The 27,021-nt window shown below is 49.9% G+C and overlaps 2 protein-coding genes across 3 annotated transcripts in view; both read right to left on the bottom strand.

Annotated features, from left to right (window-relative positions):
* The window catches only part of dera (deoxyribose-phosphate aldolase (putative)), a 40,119-nt gene extending 32,408 nt beyond the window's left edge, over positions 1 to 7,711 (bottom strand). The window contains exon 1 of one of the 2 annotated variants that reach the window (XM_031897812.1): positions 7,608 to 7,711. In XM_031897812.1, coding sequence (XP_031753672.1) covers positions 7,608 to 7,638 — 31 coding nt within the window. In that variant the 5' untranslated portion in view covers positions 7,639 to 7,711. The remainder of the gene's footprint in view (positions 1 to 7,607) is intronic. The other variant, NM_001004891.1, reaches the window with a different exon arrangement.
* Positions 7,712 to 9,818: 2,107 nt separating this feature from the next.
* strap (serine/threonine kinase receptor associated protein) lies at positions 9,819 to 21,293 on the bottom strand. Its single transcript, NM_001127023.1, is given in 9 exon segments — positions 9,819 to 10,734; positions 10,855 to 11,004; positions 11,833 to 11,969; positions 14,910 to 15,047; positions 15,509 to 15,608; positions 16,242 to 16,314; positions 17,015 to 17,096; positions 17,921 to 18,056; positions 21,184 to 21,293. Coding segments are annotated over 9 exon segments (984 nt in total). The 5' UTR covers positions 21,290 to 21,293; the 3' UTR covers positions 9,819 to 10,672.
* Positions 21,294 to 27,021: the final 5,728 nt, after the last annotated feature.

Raw genomic sequence — 27,021 nt, 5'->3', positions numbered from 1 at the left:
CTGGCTGTGTGTGCCATACTCTGGCCTGCCCTATGCTGCCTGTGTGTGCCGTACTCTGCCTACCCTATGCTGGCTGTGTGTGCCGTACTCTGCCTGCCCTATGCTGCCTGTGTGTGCCATACTCGTGCCTGCCCTATGCTGCCTGTCGTGTGCCGTCTCTGCTGCCTATGCTGCCTGTGTGTGCCATACTCTGGCCTGCCCTATGCTGCCTGTGTGTGCCATACTCTGCCTGCCCTATGCTGCCTGTGTGTGCCATACTCTGCCTGCCCTATGCTGCCTGTGTGCCATACACAGCACATACAGTAACACAATGCTGGCACTGCTCCTACAGGTGTGAACACTGCAGGGGGGAACAATACAGAGATTAAAAGGGGATTACATATTTAAACAATACAGGGGGGTTACAGCCTGAATCTGAGGTGGAACCATGCAGGGGGGCCAGTTAATCTCAATACTGATACCATTTAAAGCTTACACAAGAGTAAGCCATCAAAGCAGTCAGACAGGTGGGGGGCCACACAGAGGGGGGGTCGCGGGCCGCCAGTTGGACAGCACTGATCTACAGTATCCAGCACTCACAGACTCCTCCCTCACTATAAATCTACTGTATCCAACCCTCACCCCCCGGTATAACCTACTGTATCCAACCCTCACCCCCCCCGGTATAACCTACTGTATCCAACCCTCACCCCCCCCCGGATAACCTACTGTATCCAACCCTCACCCCCCCGGTATAAACCTACTGTATCCAACCCTCACCCCCCCCCCCCGGTATAACCTACTGTATCCAAACCCTCACCCCCCCGGTATAACCTACTGTATCCAACCCTCACCCCCCCCCCCCCGGTATAACCTACTGTATCCAACCCTCACCCCCCGGTATAACCTACTGTATCCAACCCTCACCCCCCGGTATAACCTACTGTATCCAAACCCTCACCCCCCCAGTATAACCTACTGTATCCAACCCTCACCCCCCCGGTATAACCTACTGTATCCAACCCTCACCCCCCCCCCCCCGGTATAACCTACTGTATCCAACCCTCACCCCCCGGTATAACCTACTGTATCCAACCCTCACCCCCCGGTATAACCTACTGTATCCAACCCTCACCCCCGGTATAACCTACTGTATCCAACCCTCACCCCCCGGTATAACCTACTGTATCCAACCCTCACCCCCCCGGTTATAACCTACTGTATCCCAACCCTCAACCCCCCCCCCCGGTATAACCTACTGTATCCAACCCTCACCCCCCCGGTATAACCTACTGTATCCAACCCTCACCCCCCCCCCCCAGTATAACCTACTGTATCCGACCCTCACCCCCCAGTATAACCTACTGTATCCAACCCCCCCCCCAGTATAACCTACTGTATCCATCCTCACCCCCCAGTTATAACCTACTGTATCCAACCCTCACCCCCCGGTATTAACCTACTGTATCCAACCCTCACCCCCCCAGTATAACCTACTGTATCCAACCCTCACCCCCCCGGTATAACCTACTGTATCCAACCCTCACCCCCCCCGGTATAACCTACTGTATCCAACCCTCACCCCCCCCCCCGGTATAACCTACTGTATCCAACCCTCACCCCCCCCCCCCCGGTATAACCTACTGTATCCAACCCTCACCCCCCCCCCCGGTATAATCTACTGTATCCAACCCTCACCCCCCCCCGGTATAACCTACTGTATCCAACCCTCACCCCCCCGGTATAACCTACTGTATCCAACCCTCACCCCCCCCCCGGTATAACCTACTGTATCCAAACCCTCACCCCCCCGGTATAACCTACTGTATCCAACCCTCACCCACCCCCCCCGGTATAACCTACTGTATCCAACCCTCACCCCCCGGTATAACCTACTGTATCCAACCCTCACCCCCAGTATAACCTACTGTATCCAACACTCACCCCCAAGTATAACCTACTGTATCCAACCCTCACCCCCCGGTATAACATACTGTATCCAACCCTCACCCCCCAGTATAACCTACTGTATCCAACCCTCACCCCCCGGTATAACCTACTGTATCCAACCCTCACCCCCCAGTATAACCTACTGTATCCAACCCTCACCCCCCAGTATAACCTACTGTATCCAACCCTCACCCCCCAGTATAACCTACTGTATCCAACCCTCACCCCCCAGTATAACCTACTGTAACAAACCCCCCCCAGTATAACCTACTGTAACAACCCCCCCCGTATAACCTACTGTATCCAACCCCCCCCCCAGTATAACCTACTGTATCCAACCCTCACCCCCCAGTATAACCTACTGTATCCAACCCTCACCCCCCAGTATAACCTACTGTATCCAACCCTCACCCCCCAGTATAACCTACTGTATCCAACCCTCACCCCCCCCAGTATAACCTACTGTATCCAACCCTCACCCCCCAGTATAACCCACTGTATCCAACCCCCCCCAGTATAACCTACTGTATCAAACCCTCACCCCCAGTAAACCTACTGTAACCAACCCCCCCAGTAACCTACTGTATCCAACCCCCCCCCAGTATAACCTACTGTATCCAACCCTCACCCCCCAGTATAACCTACTGTATCCAACCCTCACCCCCCGGTATAACCTACTGTATCCAACCCTCACCCCCCCGGTATAACCTACTGTATCCAACCCTCACCCCCCGGTATAACCTACTGTATCCAACCCTCACCCCCCGGTATAACCTACTGTATCCAACCCTCACCCCCCGGTATAACCTACTGTATCCAACCCTCACCCCCCGGTATAACCTACTGTATCCAACCCTCACCCCCCGGTATAACCTACTGTATCCAACCCTCACCCCCCGGTATAACCTACTGTATCCAACCCTCACCCCCCGGTATAACCTACTGTATCCAACCCTCACCCCCCGGTATAACCTACTGTATCCAACCCTCACCCCCCGGTATAACCTACTGTATCCAACCCTCACCCCCCGGTATAACCTACTGTATCCAACCCTCCACCCTCCCCCCGGTATAACCTACTGTATCCAACCCTCACCCCCGGTATAACCTACTGTATCCAACCCTCACCCCCCGGTATAACCTACTGTATCCAACCCTCACCCCCAGTATAACCTACTGTATCCAACCCTCACCCCCGGTATAACCTACTGTATCCAACCCCCCCCCAGTATAACCTACTGTATCCAACCCTCACCCCCCCCAGTATAACCTACTGTATCCAACCCTCACCCCCCAGTATAACCTACTGTATCCAACCCCCCCCAGTATAACCTACTGTATCCATCCCTCACCCCCCAGTATAACCTACTGTAACCAACCCCCCCCAGTATAACCTACTGTAACCAACCCCCCCCAGTATAACCTACTGTATCCAACCCTCACCCCCCCAGTATAACCTACTGTATCCAACCCTCACCCCCGGTATAACCTACTGTATCCAACCCTCACCCCCGGTATAACCTACTGTATCAACCCTCACCCCCGGTATAACCTACTGTATCCAACCCTCACCCCCGGTATAACCTACTGTATCCAACCCTCACCCCCCGGTATAACCTACTGTATCCAACCCTCACCCCCGGTATAACCTACTGTATCCAACCCTCACCCCCCGGTATAACCTACTGTATCCAACCCTCACCCCCCGGTATAACCTACTGTATCCAACCCTCACCCCCCGGTATAACCTACTGTATCCAACCCTCACCCCCGGTATAACCTACTGTATCCAACCCTCACCCCCCGGTATAACCTACTGTATCCAACCCTCACCCCCCGGTATAACCTACTGTATCCAACCCTCACCCCCGGTATAACCTACTGTATCAAACCCTCACCCCCGGTATAACCTACTGTATCCAACCCTCACCCCCCGGTATAACCTACTGTATCCAACCCTCACCCCCTGGTATAACCTACTGTATCCAACCCTCACCCCCCGGTATAACCTACTGTATCAAACCCTCACCCCCGGTATAACCTACTGTATCCAACCCTCACCCCCAGTATAACCTACTGTATCCAACCCTCACCCCCAAGTATAACCTACTGTAACCAACCCCCCCCCCCACCAGTATAACCTACTGTATCCAACCCCCCCCCCCCCGGTATAACCTACTGTATCCAACCCTCACCCCCCAGTATAACCTACTGTAACCAACCCCCCCCAGTATAACCTACTGTAACAAACCCCCCCCCAGTTATAACCTACTGTATCCAACCCTCACCCCCCCAGTATAACCTACTGTATCCAACCCTCACCCCCCAGTATAACCCACTGTATCCAACCCCCCCCAGTATAACCTACTGTATCCAACCCCCCCCAGTATAACCTACTGTAACCAACCCCCCCCAGTATAACCTACTGTATCCAACCCTCACCCCCCCAGTATAACCTACTGTATCCAACCCTCACCCCCCGGTATAACCTACTGTATCCAACCCTCACCCCCCGGTTAACCTACTGTATCCAACCCTCACCCCGGTATAACCTACTGTATCCAACCCTCACCCCCCAGTATAACCTACTGTATCCAACCCTCACCCCCCGGTATAACCTACTGTATCCAACCCTCACCCCCGGTATAACCTACTGTATCCAACCCTCACCCCCGGTATAACCTACTGTATCCAACCCTCACCCCCGGTATAACCTACTGTATCCAACCCTCACCCCCCGGTATAACCTACTGTATCCAACCCTCACCCCCCGGTATAACCTACTGTATCCAACCCTCACCCCCCGGTATAACCTACTGTATCCAACCCTCACCCCCCGGTATAACCTACTGTATCCAACCCTCACCCCCCGGTATAACCTACTGTATCCAACCCTCACCCCCCGGTATAACCTACTGTATCCAACCCTCACCCCCCAGTATAACCTACTGTATCCAACCCTCACCCCCCGGTATAACCTACTGTATCCAACCCTCACCCCCCCCAGTATAACCTACTGTATCCAACCCTCACCCCCCAGTATAACCTACTGTATCCAACCCCCCCCAGTATAACCTACTGTATCCATCCCTCACCCCCAGTATAACCTACTGTAACCAACCCCCCCCAGTATAACCTACTGTATCCAACCCTCACCCCCCGGTATAACCTACTGTATCCAACCCTCACCCCCCGGTATAACCTACTGTATCCAACCCTCACCCCCCGGTATAACCTACTGTATCCAAACCTCACCCCCCGGTATAACCTACTGTATCCAACCCTCACCCCCCGGTATAACCTACTGTATCCAACCCTCACCCCCCAGTATAACCTACTGTATCCAACCCTCACCCCCCGGTATAACCTACTGTATCCAACCCTCACCCCCCGGTATAACCTACTGTATCCAACCCTCACCCCCGGTATAACCTACCGTATCCAACCCTCACCCCCCAGTATAACCTACTGTATCCAACCCCCCCCCCCCGGTATAACCTACTGTATCCAACCCTCACCCCCGGTATAACCTACTGTATCCAACCCTCACCCCCCGGTATAACCTACTGTATCCAACCCTCACCCCCCGGTATAACCTACTGTATCCAACCCTCACCCCCCGGTATAACCTACTGTATCCAACCCTCACCCCCGGTATAACCTACTGTATCCAACCCTCACCCCCCGGTATAACCTACTGTATCCAACCCTCACCCCCCGGTATAACCTACTGTATCCAACCCTCACCCCCCGGTATAACCTACTGTATCCAACCCTCACCCCCCGGTATAACCTACTGTATCCAACCCTCACCCCCGGTATAACCTACTGTATCCAACCCTCACCCCCCGGTATAACCTACTGTATCCAACCCTCACCCCCCGGTATAACCTACTGTATCCAACCCTCACCCCCCGGTATAACCTACTGTATCCAACCCTCACCCCCGGTATAACCTACTGTATCCAACCCTCACCCCCGGTATAACCTACTGTATCCAACCCTCACCCCCCAGTATAACCTACTGTATCCAACCCTCACCCCCAAGTATAACCTACTGTAACCAACCCCCCCCCACCAGTATAACCTACTGTATCCAACCCCCCCCCCCCCCCGGTATAACCTACTGTATCCAACCCTCACCCCCCGGTATAACCTACTGTAACCAACCCCCCCAGTATAACCTACTGTATCCAACCCTCACCCCCCCAGTATAACCTACTGTATCCAACCCTCACCCCCCAGTATAACCCACTGTATCCAACCCCCCCCAGTATAACCTACTGTATCCAACCCTCACCCCCCAGTATAACCTACTGTAACCAACCCCCCCCAGTATAACCTACTGTATCCAACCCTCACCCCCCCAGTATAACCTACTGTATCCAACCCTCACCCCCCCAGTATAACCTACTGTATCCAACCCTCACCCCCCGGTATAACCTACTGTATCCAACCCTCACCCCCGGTATAACCTACTGTATCCAACCCTCACCCCCCCGGTATAACCTACTGTATCCAACCCTCACCCCCCGGTATAACCTACTGTATCCAACCCTCACCCCCGGTATAACCTACTGTATCCAACCCCCCCCCAGTATAACCTACTGTATCCAACCCTCACCCCCCCAGTATAACCTACTGTATCCAACCCTCACCCCCCAGTATAACCTACTGTATCCAACCCCCCCCAGTATAACCTACTGTATCCATCCCTCACCCCCCAGTATAACCTACTGTAACCAACCCCCCCCAGTATAACCTACTGTATCCAACCCTCACCCCCCCAGTATAACCTACTGTATCCAACCCTCACCCCCCGGTATAACCTACTGTATCCAACCCTCACCCCCCGGTATAACCTACTGTATCCAACCCTCACCCCCCGGTATAACCTACTGTATCCAACCCTCACCCCCCGGTATAACCTACTGTATCCAACCCTCACCCCCCCGGTATAACCTACTGTATCCAACCCTCACCCCCCGGTATAACCTACTGTATCCAACCCTCACCCCCGGTATAACCTACTGTATCCAACCCTCCACCCCCCGGTATAACCTACTGTATCCAACCCTCACCCCCCGGTATAACCTACTGTATCCAACCCTCACCCCCCGGTATAACCTACTGTATCCAACCCTCACCCCCCGGTATAACCTACTGTATCCAACCCTCACCCCCCGGTATAACCTACTGTATCCAACCCTCACCCCCCGGTATAACCTACTGTATCCAACCCCCCCCCCCAGTATAACCTACTGTAACCAACCCCCCCCCAGTATAACCTACTGTAACAACCCTCACCCCCCGGTATAACCTACTGTATCCAACCCTCACCCCCCCGGTATAACCTACTGTATCCAACCCCCCCCCCCAGTATAACCTACTGTAACCAACCCCCCCCCCAGTATAACCTACTGTAACAACCCTCACCCCCAAGTATAACCTACTGTATCCAACCCTCACCCCCCGGTATAACCTACTGTATCCAACCCTCACCCCCCGGTATAACCTACTGTATCCAACCCCCCCCCCCCAGTATAACCTACTGTAACCAACCCCCCCCCCCCCCGGGTATAACTAAATGCCACACGGGGTGTCAGAGTGCAGAAGACGGGGGGGATCAGAGAGACAGATTTGCCATGAAGTTTCCCGGCAGACAGCGATTCTCTTACCCAGATCCGTTCCTGGGTTTCTGCCTGACATGATCCGAGTGACTTTCCTTCAACTGGTCCCGTCCGGCTCCTCCCCCTCTCTTCCGCCTACCGCTCAGCCAATCACATGGAGGCAGAGACGGACCAATTGTACTGAAGGGGGAGGGGGAGGCGTGTTGTCTCCGCACTTAGTGTCACCTCGGGGGGAGGAGCTAGTGAGGAAGGGGGAGGAGCCCCAAACTCTTTATCGTTTTGATTTAATTGTATTTTGTTTAATATCATTATATCACGTGTTATTCCAGTCAAAACTCGACTTGTTTTGTCCCCCTTTCAACTTTTCCCTTATTTTACACTTTTTTTGTGCCCCATGAATTCTATTGCGTTTCACTCAGAGCTTTTCTCAGATTTTACCCCAAAGTTGTCTGATGTTTTTGCTGCAAAATGTTTTGTTTTTTTGTGATTGGTACGTTCATTGAGAAGCCACGCCCATTACTGATTGGGGGCGGGGCCATAGCATGTACCTTGTATCCAGCCTGGGACTGGGGTGCCAGGAGCCCACCCAAATACCCCAACCCTAGGGAAGACTTTGCCCCACCCACACAACAAGCCCCCCAGCAACATTAACTCCTTCTAGCCAATACACCCACCTTTTTAGCCCCAGAGAAGAGCATTGCTGAATCTTTGCCCCTTTCATTGGGCAATAAGTGTCCACTTCTATATCCTGCCTGTATAGCCAATGGGGCAACATGTGCAGCCAATCAGAGCACTGGATTAATAACGGTACAGACGTAAGCACATTATCATGATGGGTACAATTATACCAGACTGGTCCATATTTGCGTGTGTGTAGGATAGAGTCCATATAATCACTGCAAGTCCGGTGCCAACCTAGGGCCCACACCTCAGGCCCGACAGTGGGCAAAGAGCCCTGGGGTACTGCGCTGAGTGGTGAACAAAGTACCCCAGGTTACTGAGCTGTGAGACGGAAACCCCATACAGAAGAGGGAACTCTCATACTGGGCACACCTACATAACAGCAACCCCAGGACCTACCCCCATAAAGCCTTGTTGCACAATGGGACCCAGGGAAAGCCTTGTGCCCTGAAACAACTCATCAGCACCCTGCCCACCCAAGCCTCCCACCCACTGACTAAAGGCCAAGTAACACAATCAATAAACCAGTCAAAAGAGCAATATATCTGTGATTGGAGGGAAGAGATAGCAAACTCCCAGAAGCTTACGATCTACCAATCACTAGGGAGGGAATACAGACTGGCCCCATACCTGGAAAGGCTACAGAACCCCACAGACAGACAGATCCTGAGCCAGTACAGACTGAGTGCCCACAGCCTGGAGATTGAACTGGGTCGGCACCGACAGACCTACAGGCCCAGGGAGAGCAGGCTGTGCCAGTCATGTGACCAGGGGGCAGTAGGGGATGAGACCCACTTCCTACACTGCCCCAAATACTCGGCCCTGAGAGACACCCACTGCCAGAGACCCCCATACTCGGCCCTGAGAGACACCCACTGCCAGAGACCCAAATACTGAGAGACACCCACTGCCAGAGACCCACATACTCGGCCCTGAGAGACACCCACTGCCAGAGACCCAAATACTGGGCACTGAGAGACACCCACTGCCAGAGACCCAAATACTCAGCACTGAGAGACACCCACTGCCAGAGACCCAAATACTCAGCCCTGAGAGACACCCACTGCCAGAGACCCAAATACTCAGCCCTGAGAGACACCCACTGCCAGAGACCCCAAATACTTAGTCTGTAAGCTCTACGGGCAGGGACCTCCTTCCTACTGTGTCTCATACCACCTGGCACTTACCCCCTGTGTATTTATGGTTATTTATTTTATTTATTATAACAATTGTCCTCCCTGTGTGTAATTTTGAATATTGTACGGCGCTGCGTACCCTGCGTACGGCGTTACTGAGCTGTGAGTCTAAAACCGCAGAGAGGAACAGTTCAGACTGCCCCTGGGTTACGGAGTTCTGAGACTGAAACCCCGAGGAGAGAGAGAGGAACAATTCAGAGACTGCCCCTGGGTTACTGAGGCACCTTTGCCCTGTCTCATTTTACCCCTAACTGCACTCCGGTTTGTGTTCCTTATAAAGCGCTGGGTACATTTGTGGTGCCAAATAAACACACACAGCTGCCTATTGGGCCACATTGGATACTTAAACGGCTACTGGCCACGGCACAAAAGTGACACAGGAAATGTACACAGACTTTATTCATAGAACTGAAAATACAATGTGCACTGAGGAGGTACCTACCTACAGGCCCAACAGAAACAAACAGACTCCCGGTTCTTTAAAAAGAAAAGAAAACAAGAAACCTCCTCCCTCCAAACTGGCTGGCACCAGAGAGGGATGGGTTACCTCAACTGGCTGGCACCAGAGAGGGTCGGGTTACCCCAACTGGCTGGCACCAGGGAGGGACGGGTTTCCCATGAGGGAAGGGGAGGGCGGTACCAGAGAGGGGTGGGTTACCCCAGCTGGCTGGCACCAGAGAGGGATGGGTTTCCCATGGGGGGAGGGCGGTACCAGAGGGATGGGTTTCCCATGAGGGGAGGGAGGGTGGCGGTACCAGAGAGGGATGGGTTTCCCATGAGGGGAGGGAGGGTGGCGGTACCAGAGAGGGGTGGGTTTCCCATGAGGGGAGGGAGGGTGGCGGTACCAGAGAGGGGTGGGTTTCCCATGAGGGGAGGGAGGGTGGGCGGTACCAGAGAGGGGTGGGTTTCCCATGAGGGGAGGGAGGGTGGGCAGTACCAGAGGGATGGGTTTCCCATGGGGGGAGGGGATACCAGAGGAAGGGGCTGGGGCAGAGAATGGAGGTTCCTCACAGACAGTAAAGCAAGGGGGTTGTGCAAAAACCAACACAAATCCGGTTCTCCTCCAGCCTCAGGAAATGTCCAGCACAGATTACACCCCATCTGCTCCAGCTCAGAATCTCAAAAGAAACTGCCCTTTCTGCCCCACATAGAGGGCATTCTCTGGAGACGTCCTGTCCATGACATTTGCTTCGTCTCAACGCCCGCTCTGTATGATTTATAGCAGCGTCCGAGGATTCAAGCCTTGATCTCCGGCCCGGCGTTGTACAGCGCGTCCGAATTCTCCGTCACCAGCTCCTCTGCAGAACAGAAAGCCAACTATACTGTAACCATGTGACCAGGGGGACATTATTATTCTCTCCCCCCACATTACTAAACGCTGAGTGACCCCAAAACCTAAATGCATGCAGGTCCCGTACCTGGGAGAACGCACTTCCACAGGCCGTACGTCTTGCCCACAGCCGTCTGCCAAAGCCTTAATGTGCCATCCTCTGAGCCACTGGCATACAGCTCCCCGTCTGGGCTGAAACGCACACAGTGAACTGGCCCAAAGTGCCCTTTGTAGGACTCTGCCAGGAGATAAACATAGTAATGAGAAACCAGTGTAACAATATGGCCCCTCCCACATATATAGATGAGGAAGGGGAGAGGGGAGAGAGGGGGGAGAGAGGGGGGAGAGGGGAGAGAGAGAGAGGGAGGGAGGGAGGGGGAGAGAGAGAGGGGGAGAGAGAGAGGGGGGAGAGAGAGAGGGGGAGAGAGAGAGAGAGAGAGAGAGAGAGGGGAAGAGAGAGAGAGAGAGAGAGAGGGGAAGAGAGAGAGAGAGAGAGAGAGAGAGAGAGAGAGGGGAAGAGAGAGAGAGAGAGAGAGAGAGAGAGAGAGAGGGGAGAGAGAGAGAGAGAGAGAGGGGGAGAGAGAGAGAGAGAGAGAGGGGGAGAGAGAGAGAGAGAGAGAGAGAGAGAGAGAGAGAGAATGTCTGTACCCCCATACTGTACTGTTTAAGGGAAATACTATGGCACCCCCTACCCATATGTATAAATACAAATATACAGAGAGGGAATGTTCTGGGCACACAATAAGCTGTACCCCCATACTGTACTGTCTAAGGGAAACAATATGGCAGCCCCTACCCATATGTATAAATAAAATATACAGAGAGGGAATGTTCTGGGCACACAATAAGCTGTACCACCATACTGTACTGTCTAAGGGAAACACTATGGCACCCCCTACCCATTTGTATAAATACAAATATATAGAGAAGGAATGTCCTGGGCACATGTTTCTCAGTGTACATAGTGAAGCTTCTGGATCATTCCTGGCTGGCCAATAGGAGGTTCCCCCACAAACTCAGCTAAAGCCCATTGTTCCTTAATAGAAGAGGAAACAGTAAAACCCACCGAGTTCTTCTCCAGTGGTGAAGTCATATTTATAGAGTTTAAAGTCGTCCCCTCCTGCCACAATGCATTCCTTGTCTGGGTGAAGAGATGCAGAGTTGATGGGAGCTGGAGCCTCAAAGGATTTGATCAAGTTGAGACTAAAAATAAAGGGCAATGAAAATCCAAAATACTCAGCAACTTATACCCCAGAGGTTCATCAGATAATTAAACCATCAGTGAAACTATAGGATAATCAGGTACTATAACTAAATATGGGCAGGAGCCTATATACAATGGGATAATTGGGTACTGTATCAGGATAGGCTGTAACTAAATATGGGCAGGAACCTATATACAATGGGGTAATTGGGTACTGTATCAGGATAGGCTGTAACTAAATATGGGCAGAACCCTATACACAGTGAGATACTCAGCTGCTGTATTGGATAAACGGATAGTAGGTATCGGCAGAACCCTATACACAGCGAGATACTCAGCGGCTGTATTGGGATAAATGGAGAGTAGATAGGGCTAGGAACCTATACACAGTGAGATACTCAGCAGCTGAATTGGGATAAATGGATAAAAGATAGGGCTAGGAACCTATACACAGTGAGATACTCAGCAGCTGAATTGGGATAAATGGATAAAAGATAGGGGTAGGAACCTATACACAGTGAGATACTCAGCAGCTGAATTGGGATAAATGGATAAAAGATAGGGCTAGGAACCTATACACAGTGAGATACTCAGCAGCTGAATTGGGATAAATGGATAAAAGATAGGGCTAGGAACCTATACACAGTGAGATACTCAGCAGCTGAATTGGGATAAATGGATAAAAGATAGGGCTAGGAACCTATACACAGCGAGATACTCAGCAGCTGAATTGGGATAAATGGATAAAAGATAGGGCTAGGAACCTATACACAGTGAGATACTCAGCAGCTGAATTGGGATAAATGGATAAAAGATAGGGGTAGGAACCTATACACAGTGAGATACTCAGCAGCTGAATTGGGATAAATGGATAAAAGATAGGGGTAGGAACCTATACACAGTGAGATACTCAGCTGCTGTATTGGGATAAATGGAGAGTAGATAGGGCTAGAAACCTATACACAGTGAGATACTCAGCGGCTGAATTGGGATAAATGGATAAAAGATAGGGCTAGGAACCTATACACAGTGAGATACTCAGCAGCTGAATTGGGATAAATGGATAAAAGATAGGGGTAGGAACCTATACACAGTGAGATACAGCAGCAGAGTATTGGGATAAATAGAGAGTAGATAGGGCTAGGAACCTATACACAGTGAGATACTCAGCGGCTGTATTGGGATAAATAGAGAGTAGACAGGGCTAGGAACCTATACACAGTGAGATACTCAGCGGCTGTATTGGGATAAATGGATAAAAGATAGGGCTAGGAACCTATACACAGTGAGATACTCAGCGGCTGTATTGGGATAAATGGAGAGTAGATAGGGCTAGGAACCTATACACAGTGAGATACTCAGCGGCTGTATTGGGATAAATGGAGAGTAGATAGGGCTAGGAACCTATACACAGTGAGATACTCAGCGGCTGTATTGGGATAAATGGAGAGTAGATAGGGCTAGGAACCTATACACAGTGAGATACTCAGCTGCTGTATTGGGATAAATGGAGAGTAGATAGGGGTAGGAACCTATACACAGTGAGATACTCAGCTGCTGTATTGGGATAAATGGAGAGTAGATAGGGCTAGGAACCTATACACAGTGAGATACTCAGCGGCTGTATTGGGATAAATGGAGAGTAGATAGGGCTAGGAACCTATACACAGTGAGATACTGAGCTGCTGTATTGGGATAAATGGAGAGTAGATAGGGCTAGAAACCTATACACAGTGAGATACTCAGCAGCTGTATTGGGATAAATGGAGAGTAGATAGGGCTAGAAACCTATACACAGTGAGATACTCAGCGGCTGTATTGGGATAAATGGAGAGTAGATAGGGCTAGGAACCTATACACAGTGAGATACTCAGCGGCTGTATTGGGATAAATGGAGAGTAGATAGGGCTAGGAACCTATACACAGTGAGATACTCAGCGGCTGTATTGGGATAAATGGAGAGTAGATAGGGCTAGGAACCTATACACAGTGAGATACTCAGCGGCTGTATTGGGATAAATGGAGAGTAGATAGGGCTAGGAACCTATACACAGTGAGATACTCAGCGGCTGTATTGGGATAAATGGAGAGTAGATAGGGCTAGGAACCTATACACAGTGAGATACTCAGCTGCTGTATTGGGATAAATGGAGAGTAGATAGGGGTAGGAACCTATACACAGTGAGATACTCAGCAGCTGTATTGGGATAAATGGAGAGTAGATAGGGCTAGAAACCTATACACAGTGAGATACTCAGCAGCTGAATTGGGATAAATGGAGAGTAGATAGGGCTAGAAACCTATACACAGTGAGATACTCAGCGGCTGTATTGGGATAAATGGAGAGTAGATAGGGGTAGGAACCTATACACAGTGAGATACTCAGCGCCTGTATTGGGATAAATGGAGAGTAGATAGGGGTAGGAACCTATACACAGTGAGATACTCAGCGCCTGTATTGGGATAAATAGAGAGTAGATAGGGCTAGGAACCTATACACAGTGAGATACTCAGCGGCTGTATTGGGATAAATGGAGAGTAGATAGGGCTAGGAACCTATACACAGTGAGATACTCAGCGGCTGTATTGGGATAAATGGAGAGTAGATAGGGGTAGGAACCTATACACAGTGAGATACTCAGCGCCTGTATTGGGATAAATGGAGAGTAGATAGGGGTAGGAACCTATACACAGTGAGATAGTCAGCTGCTGTATTATATGGAGAGTAGATAGGGGTAGGAACCTATACACAGTGAGATACTCAGCTGCTGTATTGGGATAAATAGAGAGTAGATAGGGGTAGGAACCTATACACAGTGAGATACTCAGCTGCTGTATTGGGATAAATAGAGAGTAGATAGGGGTAGGAACCTATACACAGATACAGCATTTCAGTGACTACAAGCACGCTAGAGTAAATACGGACAATTACAGCATACCTTAATGCGTTATAGAGAGCTATAGTTCTCCCATAGGTGATTAGCAGGGCCTCCCCTTCTGGAATATACTCCATGCTGCTCACAGATACCCCAAATTGCAGAGTCTTCACCTCGGTCATGCTTACCCTGTCCCAGAGACTACAAACCGGAGAGAAAAAAACAGAATGATCGGTACCAGCAATGTTCCAAGAACTTGGGCATGCCACATTAACACTGCCCCCCAAGAGAGGAGAGGGATGGGGTGTGGGCATAAAGCATAAGGACAACTAAAAACACAGCAGCTTTAGATTAAGCCAGTGTAAGCACGCACCAACCCAAACGCCTTAATGAACTAAAATGTTTCGCTCCCTCAGATGACTGACTTGCTCTGTAATTTTCCCATGAGACCTGTAGGCTGACACTCTACAAAGATCAGGGGGATATATGGGGCTGAATGGAGACATGTAGGCAACACAAACATGGAAGCGAACTGGCAAGTTGGACTGAGCTGAAGAGCCAGGAAGCTGCTGCACTGATTATCCCACAGAGCAAGGGGCCCAATCAATAGGCACGGGGAGCCGGCACCGGGCGACGGCACCCAATGAGAAGCCGCTTCTTACCGTACAGTTTTATCGTCGGATGCAGAGAGGATCTGATTGTCATTATTGTACCACAGAGCCTTCTTGATGGCAGAAGTGTGACCGCTGATCTCCCAGGGTTCTGCACAACAAGCCGCACAATGATGATTAGTACAAGGATACTCATGGGTTAGGGAATGGGGGAACATTCTGGCCTTGGGGTAATAATGCCCAGAAAGCTGATTGCAAGCTCCCTCTCATCTGTCTTCTCTCTAATACTTTAGGTCCCCATACAGGGGCAGATTGTAGCGGCTGATATGGGTCCCTTGGACCGATTCGGCAGCTTATCTGCCCATGTAGGGGCAGAAACGAGGGGCCTGGCAGACCGATATCTGGCCTAAAATTGGCCAGATCTCGATCGGTCAGGTTAGAAAATTCAGTCGGATTGGGGACCGCATCGGCTTGTTGATGTGGTCCCCGAACCGACTGCCCCTTGCCACCAGTATAATTCGATAGTTCGGCCCCAGGGCCAAACGATCGAATTATTTTTTTTTTTTAACTACACATGGGGACCTTTAGTACAGCGCTGCAGCAGATGTTGGCTCTTTAGAAATAAACTAGAATGATTACTGGGTGAAACCTCAGCCCATTGGTGCACTGTGTAAATAATAAGAAAGGCCACGGTACCCAATAGCGGCTGTTCTGCCTGCCCTGCTCTGGGCACAGCGGGATGAGGCCGGGGGGGGGGGGGGTGACACCATGAGAACAAACTTACCTGCTTCCGGTTTGTTCATGTCATAAATGCGCAACACTTTATCTTGTCCCCCAGTCAAAAGGTTATTGCTGTCCTGTAATAGAACCATTGTAATAAATCAGTTTAATCATCAAATGGAGGGATGACTATCCCCACTCTGCTGGGTAGCGGATCTTCTTAAAGGGGAAATGTCACCAATACAAACAGCCACCCAAATCCTAGTGAGTGCTAACATACATCTTCCCCCAAGTGTAATAAAAGGCACCGAGTTTGCCCAGGCTCTCTAACCCATAGCAACCAAGATGCTTTAATCTACAGGCGGGTAGATATAAATGGTTGAGCTCCCCCTGCCTAATATTATTAGGGTTGGCCAAATGCCTGACTCTGGATTCAGCACGACTGTTACAGACAAACATGTACAATAAAAAGGGTAAGTAAATAAGCGAATATTTGTGTAACAGATTTATTAAGCATCGCAGTTTAGTGGAAGTTTTTCTGATTGTTCCCCTTTAAAGAGACACGACCAATAAGGATAAAATGTGCCTGCTAGCCATGATAATAAAACAGACAAACCGTATGTTCAGGATAAGCCCTATTTATTACTTATTGCACTCACGGAGAATAAGGGGCTACACTGACCCTATAGGAGTAAAAAGCATCCTTACCCCCTATAAACAGGGCATTTGTTCCCTTGGTCGGCACAAAGGACAAAAAACCCACCCGGATATTTTACTTTAACCCATCAATTGTGACTGGCACATCCCATATAAATACCCAGCGCTGCATTTTCTTACCTCCGTGAAATCCACACTTTTCACAATGTGTTTGTGAGCCAGAGTGATGAGCTCGTCCCCGGTCACTGCATCCCACACTTTCCTGCAAGGGAATCAACCGCAATCAGGGATCCACAGCACAAATGGGGCTGTTCCTGCTGAACTTAGTCCAGGGGAATCCCTATGTGCCATAGTTTTATGGTATCTCTCTGTACAGGCTATGGGCAAACTTAGGGGGCTGTTCCTGCTGAATTGTGCTTAGTACAGGGGAATCCCTATGTGCCATAGTTTTATGGTATCTCTCTGTACAGGCTATGGGCAAACTTAGGGGGCTGTTCCTGCTGAATTGTGCTTAGTACAGGGGAATCCCTATGTGCCATAGTTTTATGGTATCTCTCTGTACAGGCTATGAGCAAACTTAGGAGGCTGTTCCTGCTGAATTGTGCTTAGTACAGGGGAATCCCTATGTGCCATAGTTTTATGGTATCTCTCTGTACAGGCTATGGGCAAACTTAGGGGGCTGTTCCTGCTGAATTGTGCTTAGTACAGGGGAATCCCTATGTGCCATAGTTTTATGGTATCTCTCTGTACAGGCTATGAGCAAACTTAGGAGGCTGTTCCTGCTGAATTGTGCTTAGTACAGGGGAATCCCTATGTGCCATAGTTTTATGGTATCTCTCTGTACAGGCTATCGGCAAACTTAGGGGGCTGTTCCTGCTGAATTGTGCTTAGTACAGGGGAATCCCTATGTGCCATAGTTTTATGGTATCTCTCTGTACAGGTTATGGGCAAACTTAGGGGGCTGTTCCTGCTGAATTGTGCTTAGTACAGGGGAATCCCTATGTGCCATAGTTTTATGGTATCTCTCTGTACAAACTGAGGGGGCTGTTCCCGCTGTAATTTCCATAATAGAACTCTATTACTTACGCAGTAAAATCTGCAGCTGCTGTTGCGGCTTTTGTAGCATCCCTGTTTAGCGTTGCTCCCCAAACAGCCCCTTTGTGCCCCAAAAATGTGCCAATCCAGTCTCCTGTGTCCCCTTGCCGAAGCATTGGCTTTCCATCTGCAATAGAAGAGAAATGCACTGCTATTGGATAAAGAATCCCCTGATGCCCCTTCCCTTGCACTCAATGGCTCCTCCCAGTACAACTACAAACCCCACCCTGGGGGCAACTGCTACAAAGCGCCGAGAGGCAATTGGAACACATTCAGCGATGCACGGCCCAAAGCTACAGGAGACCCATATCATAGTGTGTGTATATATCATAGTGGGGCAGGTGGGTAACCACAGGTTTTTCACTGAAGGGTTGGTGTATTATTATAAGTGCAGATACCCTGGGTGTGGGCAGTTACCTTCTTGTTTTATTACAGTTGGAGGATTAAGGGTTTTACTGCAGATACCCCTTGTGGGGGCAATATTTCCCTTGCAGGGACTGATAGGAAGTTCCTATAAGTACTGTTACAGCTGGAGGATTAGGGGTATTATTAGTGCAGATACCCCATGGGGGGGTAACATTACCCTTACAGAGACTAATGGGACTATAGGTACTGTTACAGCTGGGGGATTAGGGGTATTATTAGTGCAGATACCCCATGGGGGGGTAACATTACCCTTACAGAGACTAATGGGACTATAGGTACTGTTACAGCTGGAGGATTAGGGGTATTATTAGTGCAGATACCCCATGGGGGGGTAACATTAACCTTACAGAGACTAATGGGACTATAGGTACTGTTACAGCTGGAGGATTAGGGGGTATTATTAGTGCAGATACCCCATGGGGGGGGTAACATTACCCTTACAGAGACTAATGGGACTATAGGTACTGTTACAGCTGGGGGATTAGGGGTATTATTAGTGCAGATACCCCATGGGGGGGTAACATTACCCTTACAGAGACTAATGGGACTATAGGTACTGTTACAGCTGGAGGGTTAGGGGTATTATTAGTGCAGATACCACATGGGGGGGTAACATTACCCTTACAGAGACTAATGGGACTATAGGTACTGTTACAGCTGGAGGATTAGGGGTATTATTAGTGCAGATACCCCATGGGGGGGGTAACATTACCCTTACAGAGACTAATGGGACTATAGGTACTGTTACAGCTGGAGGATTAGGGGTATTATTAGTGCAGATACCCCATGGGGGGGTAACATTACCCTTACAGAGACTAATGGGACTATAGGTACTGTTACAGCTGGAGGATTAGGGGTATTATTAGTGCAGATACCCCATGGGGGGGTAACATTACCCTTACAGAGACTAATGGGACTATAGGTACTGTTACAGCTGGAGGATTAGGGGTATTATTAGTGCAGATACCCCATGGGGGGGGTAACATTACCCTTACAGAGACTAATGGGACTATAGGTACTGTTACAGCTGGAGGGTTAGGGGTATTATTAGTGCAGATACCCCATGGGGGGGTAACATTACCCTTACAGAGACTAATGGGACTATAGGTACTGTTACAGCTGGAGGATTAGGGGTATTATTAGTGCAGATACCCCATGGGGGGGTAACATTACCCTTACAGAGACTAATGGGACTATAGGTACTGTTACAGCTGGAGGGTTAGGGGTATTATTAGTGCAGATACCCCATGGGGGGGTAACATTACGCTAACAGAGACTAATGGGACTATAGGTACTGTTACAGCTGGAGGATTAGGGGTATTATTAGTGCAGATACCCCATGGGGGGGGTAACATTACCCTTACAGAGACTAATGGGACTATAGGTACTGTTACAGCTGGGGGATTAGGGGTATTATTAGTGCAGATACCCCATGGGGGGGTAACATTACCCTTACAGAGACTAATGGGACTATAGGTACTGTTACAGCTGGAGGATTAGGGGTATTATTAGTGCAGATACCCCATGGGGGGTAACATTACCCTTACAGAGACTAATGGGACTATAGGTACTGTTACAGCTGGAGGGTTAGGGGTATTATTAGTGCAGATACCCCATGGGGGGGTAACATTACCCTTACAGAGACTAATGGGACTATAGGTACTGTTACAGCTGGAGGGTTAGGGGTATTATTAGTGCAGATACCCCATGGGGGGGGGTAACATTACCCTTACAGAGACTAATGGGACTATAGGTACTGTTACAGCTGGAGGGTTAGGGGTATTATTAGTGCAGATACCCCATGGGGGGGTAACATTACCCTTACAGAGACTAATGGGACTATAGGTACTGTTACAGCTGGAGGATTAGGGGTATTATTAGTGCAGATACCCCATGGGGGGGTAACATTACCCTTACAGAGACTAATGGGACTATAGGTACTGTTACAGCTGGGGGATTAGGGGTATTATTAGTGCAGATACCCCATGGGGGGGTAACATTACCCTTACAGAGACTAATGGGACTATAGGTACTGTTACAGCTGGAGGGTTAGGGGTATTATTAGTGCAGATACCCCATGGGGGGTAACATTACGCTAACAGAGACTAATGGGACTATAGGTACTGTTACAGCTGGGGGATTAGGGGTATTATTAGTGCAGATACCCCATGGGGGGGTAACATTACCCTTACAGAGACTAATGGGACTATAGGTACTGTTACAGCTGGAGGATTAGGGGTATTATTAGTGCAGATACCCCATGGGGGGGTAACATTACCCTTACAGAGACTAATGGGACTATAGGTACTGTTACAGCTGGAGGATTAGGGGTATTATTAGTGCAGATACCCCATGGGGGGTAACATTACCCTTACAGAGACTAATGGGACTATAGGTACTGTTACAGCTGGGGGATTAGGGGTATTATTAGTGCAGATACCCCATGGGGGGGTAACATTACCCTTACAGAGACTAATGGGACTATAGGTACTGTTACAGCTGGGGGATTAGGGGTATTATTAGTGCAGATACCCCATGGGGGGGTAACATTACCCTTACAGAGACTAATGGGACTATAGGTACTGTTACAGCTGGAGGATTAGGGGTATTATTAGTGCAGATACCCCATGGGGGGGTAACATTACCCTTACAGAGACTAATGGGACTATAGGTACTGTTACAGCTGGAGGATTAGGGGTATTATTAGTGCAGATACCCCATGGGGGGGTAACATTACCCTTACAGAGACTAATGGGACTATAGGTACTGTTACAGCTGGAGGATTAGGGGTATTATTAGTGCAGATACCCCATGGGGGGTAACATTACCCTTGCAGGCGCTGATGAGGAAGAACCCGTAGGGGGTGACGGGGCTGAAGGCCAGATCCACCACAGGGCGGGTGTGCCCGGAGCAGGTGAGGGGAGTCTGTCTCATCGCCATGATTCTCTCGCCTCTCGGTGCCGGGGAACAAATGGAACCGCGCGTTGCCGGAAATAGGAAGTGACACATTGTAGCGTCATCCGGAAGTGCTTCTTTAGCTGGAAGGAGCTTGCCCCCATATCTGCCGCCATCTTTAGTGAGGGCTCCTTGTTTGCTGAGGCGAGGGGAAGTAATAGTACATTAATAACATACAATAATATACATTAATTTGTCCCAATGTCCCATATGTACCCTCAGTGCCAATACCCAGGCAATATGCCCATATGTACCCTCAGTGCCAATACCCAGGCAATATGCCCATATGTACCCTCAGTGCCAATACCCAGGCAAAATGCCCATATGTACCCTCAGTGCCAATACCCAGGCAAAATGCCCATATGTACCCTCAGTGCCAATACCCAGGCAATATGCCCATATGTACCCTCAGTGCCAATACCCAGGCAATATGCCCATATGTACCCTCAGTGCCAATACCCAGGCAATATGCCCATATGTACCCTCAGTGCCAATACCCAGGCAATATGCCCGTATGTACCCTCAGTGCCAATACCCAGGCAATATGCCCATATGTACCCTCAGTGCCAATACCCAGGCAATATGCCCGTATGTACCCTCAGTGCCAATCCCCAGGCAATATGCCCGTATGTACCCTCAGTGCCAATCCCCAGGCAATATGCCCGTATGTACCCTCAGTGCCAATACCCAGGCAATATGCCCATATGTACCCTCAGTGCCAATACCCAGGCAATATGCCCATATATACCCTCAGTGCCAATACCCAGGCAATATGCCCATATGTACCCTCAGTGCCAATCCCCAGGCAATATGCCCGTATGTACCCTCAGTGCCAATCCCCAGGCAATATGCCCGTATGTACCCTCAGTGCCAATACCCAGGCAATATGCCCATATGTACCCTCAGTGCCAATACCCAGGCAATATGCCCATATGTACCCTCAGTGCCAATACACAGGCAATATGCCCGTATGTACCCTCAGTGCCAATACCCAGGCAATATGCCCATATGTACCCTCAGTGCCAATACACAGGCAATATGCCCATATGTACCCTGAGTGCCAATACCCAGGCAATATGCCCATATGTACCCTCAGTGCCAATACCCAGGCAACATGCCCATATGTACCCTCAGTGCCAATACCCAGGCAATATGCCCATATGTACCTCACACAAGAGCAGAACTATAGAACTATGCTGCAAGCCTTAAGTCTTCACACTTGTGAAAAGTTCTGTGTGACCCAAAATGTGTTGTGAGACCCCTAAGGGGGAGCTGGGTGGTTCTGGAGAGTCCTATCCCTTTTTGTGTAGATTATTTATTGGGCCAGCCTTTGGGAAGTTATAGAGATATTCTGCTAGAGGAACAGCTTTATCTGCCACTAGCTGTAGAGCCACTATCAATAGAGCCACTAGCCACAGAGCCACTAGCTGTAGAGCCACTAGCCACAGAGCCACTAGCTATAGAGCCACTAGCTGTAGAGCCACTATCAATAGAGCCACTAGCCACAGACCCACTAGCTGTAGAGCCACTATCAATAGAGCCACTATCAATAGAGCCACTAGCTGTAGAGCCACTATCAATAGTGCCACTAGCTGTAGAGCCACTATCAATAGAGCCAATAGCAACAGAGCCACTAGATGTAGAGCCACTAGCCATTGAGCAACTAGCCACAGGGCACTAGCTGTAGAGCCACTAGCCATAGAGCCACTAACCATAGAGCCACTAACCATAGAGCCACCAGCCACAGAGCCACTAGCTGTAAAGCCACTAGCCTCAGAGCCACTAGCCACCTGCTCACGGGACATGTCACCCATACATATAAAGTTGTATACTAAAACATATTTAAATACACGTATATGGGCATCAGGCTCCCCTTTTTTGGTGCCTACATAAGATTTTGGGTGATGCCCAGCTTGCCCGGGGGCACTCCCTGCACTAGAATCTAAAAGTTCTATTTAAAAAAAACCCCTACATTTTAGCTCTTAAAGGGAGACATATAGGATATAGAAAGGAACCCCTAACCCTGTAGGCAATTATAAATAATATTCGGTGCTGGTTTCCCTTTGGGCTAAACATTAACCCTATCTGTAACAATGGCCCCTTTATTGGAGCTCCCTATAGATCCTCTCAGGTCCCTGTCTGGGTTTCAGATGAAGGGGTGGGCGTGTCCTAACAGTCCCTGCCAGAAACACAGGAGAGTGATAGCCAATCACAGATAAGGGTTGGGTGTGCCAAAACGGTCCCTGCCAGAAGCACAGTAGGAGGGGGATAGCCAATCGCAAATAAGGTGTGGGTGTGTCCTAACGGTCCCTGCCAGAAGCACAGTAGGCGGGGATAGCCAATCACAAATAAGGGGTGGGTGTGTCCTAACAGTCCCTGCCAGAAGCACAGTAGGAGAGGGATAGCCAATCACAAATAAGGGTTGGGTGTGCCCTAATGGTCCCTGCCAGAAGCACAGTAGGAAGGGATAGCCAATCGCAAATAAGGGGTGGGCGTGTCCTAACAGTCCCTGCCAGAAACACAGTAGGAGGGGGATAGCCAATCGCAAATAAGGGGTGGGTGTGTCCTAACAGTCCCTGCCAGAAACACAGTAGGAGGGGGATAGCCAATCACAAATGAGGGGTGGGTGTGCCCTAATGGTCCCTGCCAGAAGCACAGTAGGAGAGGGATAGCCAATCACAGATAAGGGGTGGGTGTGCCAAAACAGTCCCTGCCAGAAGCACAGTAGGCGGGGATAGCCAATCACAAATAAGGGGTGGGCGTGTCCTAACAGTCCCTGCCAGAAACACAGTAGGAGGGGGATAGCCAATCACAAATGAGGGGTGGGTGTGCCCTAATGGTCCCTGCCAGAAGCACAGTAGGAGAGGGATAGCCAATCACAGATAAGGGGTGGGTGTGCCAAAACGGTCCCTGCCAGAAGCACAGTAGGAGGGGGATAGCCAATCGCAAATAAGGGGTGGGTGTGTCCTAACAGTCCCTGCCAGAAACACAGTAGGAGGGGGATAGCCAATCACAAATGAGGGGTGGGTGTGCCCTAATGGTCCCTGCCAGAAGCACAGTAGGAGAGGGATAGCCAATCACAGATAAGGGGTGGGTGTGCCAAAACGGTCCCTGCCAGAAGCACAGTAGGAGGGGGATAGCCAATCGCAAATAAGGGGTGGGTGTGTCCTAACGGCCCCCTGCCAGAAGCACAGTAGGAGGGGGATAGCCAATCACAAATAAGGGGTGGGCGTGTCCTAACAGTCCCTGCCAGAAGCACAGTAGGAGGGGGAGAGCCAATCACAGCCCTGCAGTCACACAAGCACAGACAGGCTTCAGTCCCCTATCAGGTCAGCCTAGCTGCTGATTGGTTCCTATCCTACAGTGCCACCGCCCCCCTGCACAGCCTGGGAAAGGAGGCAGCAGGAAGTGGAACACATGGGCGGGGCTAGTGAGGTTTATGAAGAAATTTTTAATCCATCAGCCCAAAACACTACTTTTTATTAAGATGAACACAATTAATTGACACAATATTGCTTTTCACACAATATGTCCCCTTTAACGTTACCAGGAAAGGCTTTTTGCTGACCCGTGTGGTACAGCGGCCTGAGGCGAGATTTCTGCCCCTCTGCTTGCCCTGATATTTCTTAGGGTAAGACTTCCCCTTTAAACCTGAAGCCAATCAGGATAAGGATCACTGTGTGTCACTGATACGGTGTTAAACCCCCCAGGAACCTGCCCCACTGGGCCAAAGTACGAGCACCGCTAGTGTTTGCATTGCTGAGAGACAACGCGGTTTCCGTGCTGTTGGCAAGTTGATTGCAGAGAAGAAATTTCCCCCTGATCAGCGCGGCCGGCGGCCATCAGAACCCCATCACCCAGAGCCCTCGGGGGATGGAAACAGGGCAAATGTTAGCCTTTATTTCCCTCCATCTCCTGCCTCTACCTGGCCTCTCCTTGGGTGCTGTTCTCACATCTACCACTAGGTGGTGCATGGACCAATATACAGTGCAGACGATTTCTGGGCCAATTCTGACCCATAGATCTAACCCAGCTGTTAGTAACCTGCGGTGGGGTGGGTCGGGCTCATCAGAACAGACATAAACCCTAACCCATCACTGCCCCCCACTCATTTTCTGTCTGCACAGATAGATACTAAAGGAATGGTTCACCTTCAGGTTATCTTTTCGTATGTTATACATTGGTCTATTCTTAGCAGCTTTTCAGCTGGTCTTCGTTTTTTATTTTCATCGTTTTTTCCAGCTTTCAAATGGGGGTCACTGACCCCCGCAGCCTAGTTACTATTGCTCTGTGAGGCTACAATTTAATTTTTATTGTTGCTTTCTAGTACTTATATTTCTAGTTAGGCCTTCCTCTTATCATATTCCAGGTTTCTTTCAAAACACTGCCTGGTTGCTAGGTTAAATTGCACCCTAGCAACCAGCCGCTGAAATTCCAAACTGGAGAGCTGCCAAACAAAAAGCTTATTAATCCAAAAACCACAAATAATAAAAAATGAAGACCAATTGCAAACTGTCTCAGAACAGCCCTCTCTACATCATATTAACAGTTAATTTAAAGGTGAACAACCCCTTTAAAGTTCCAGGCCTGACAGCTGGGATCCCAGTACAACTGATTACACAAGGGGTGTGAGTGCCATTTGGTTCTGCTTTACCAGCCCAACAGCTACAAAACCTGTATATAATGAACCAATAATTACCGGAGATCTATTGCTGACTGCCGCGACTGTGAGCAGCACAGGTGCCCCCGTAGGGGCCGGGCACTTACAGTTTTGGGCAATGAAGGGGCACCTGCCCATTAAACCACCCCCCATTGCCCCGACAGGCATGAACTGCAGTTTTTCCCTTTAAATATGAAAAAAGCAGCTAAATAGCACCTTCCTTGTCCAACCCCCTCAGCCCCAGCGGCAACAGTAAGGATTTCCTGGTTTACCAGAGACTGCAATTGCTCCCTGTACCTGTGATGTGGCCCCTCTCACCCCGTTGGAGATCAGCCCAGGGGTGAGAGGGGGCATCTGCTCAACTGCCCCAGGAGGCACGAGACTGACAATCTACCCCATAGAGCTTCAGTATAGTGGTGCATGGCCGTAGGTGGAGTTTATGGTGAGCTGGGCAGATGGGTATATAGAGAGAGATTGTGGGGCAGAGAGATATTAGAATCCATAGGCTGGGGCAGATGGGTATATAGAGAAATTGTGGGGCAGAGAGATATTAGAATCCATAGGCTGGGGCAGATGGGTATATACAGAGAGATTGTGGGGCAGAGAGATATTAGAATCCATAGGCTGGGGCAGATGGGTATATAGAGAAATTGTGGGGCAGAGAGATATTAGAATCCATAGGCTGGGGCAGATGGGTATATAGAGAGAGATTGTGGGGCAGAGAGGTATTAGAATCCATAGGCTGGGGCAGATGGGTATATAGAGAGATTGTGGGGCAGAGGGATATTAGAATCCATAGGCTGGGGCAGATGGGTATATAGAGAGATTGTGGGGCAGAGGGATATTAGAATCCATAGGCTGGGGCAGATGGGTATATAGAGAGAGATTGTGGGACAGAGGGATATTAGAATCCATAGGCTGGGGCAGATGGGTATATAGAGATTGTGGGGCAGAGAGATATTAGAATCCATAGGCTGGGGCAGATGGGTATATAGAGATTGTGGGGCAGAGAGATATTAGAATCCATAGGCTGGGGCAGATGGGTATATAG

Source organism: Xenopus tropicalis, chromosome 3 (genome assembly GCF_000004195.4).
Source record: "Xenopus tropicalis strain Nigerian chromosome 3, UCB_Xtro_10.0, whole genome shotgun sequence".
Taxonomy (NCBI): Eukaryota; Metazoa; Chordata; class Amphibia; order Anura; family Pipidae; genus Xenopus; species Xenopus tropicalis.
Note: the sequence above shows the minus strand (reverse complement) of the source record. Positions and strands in the feature narration are given on the sequence as shown.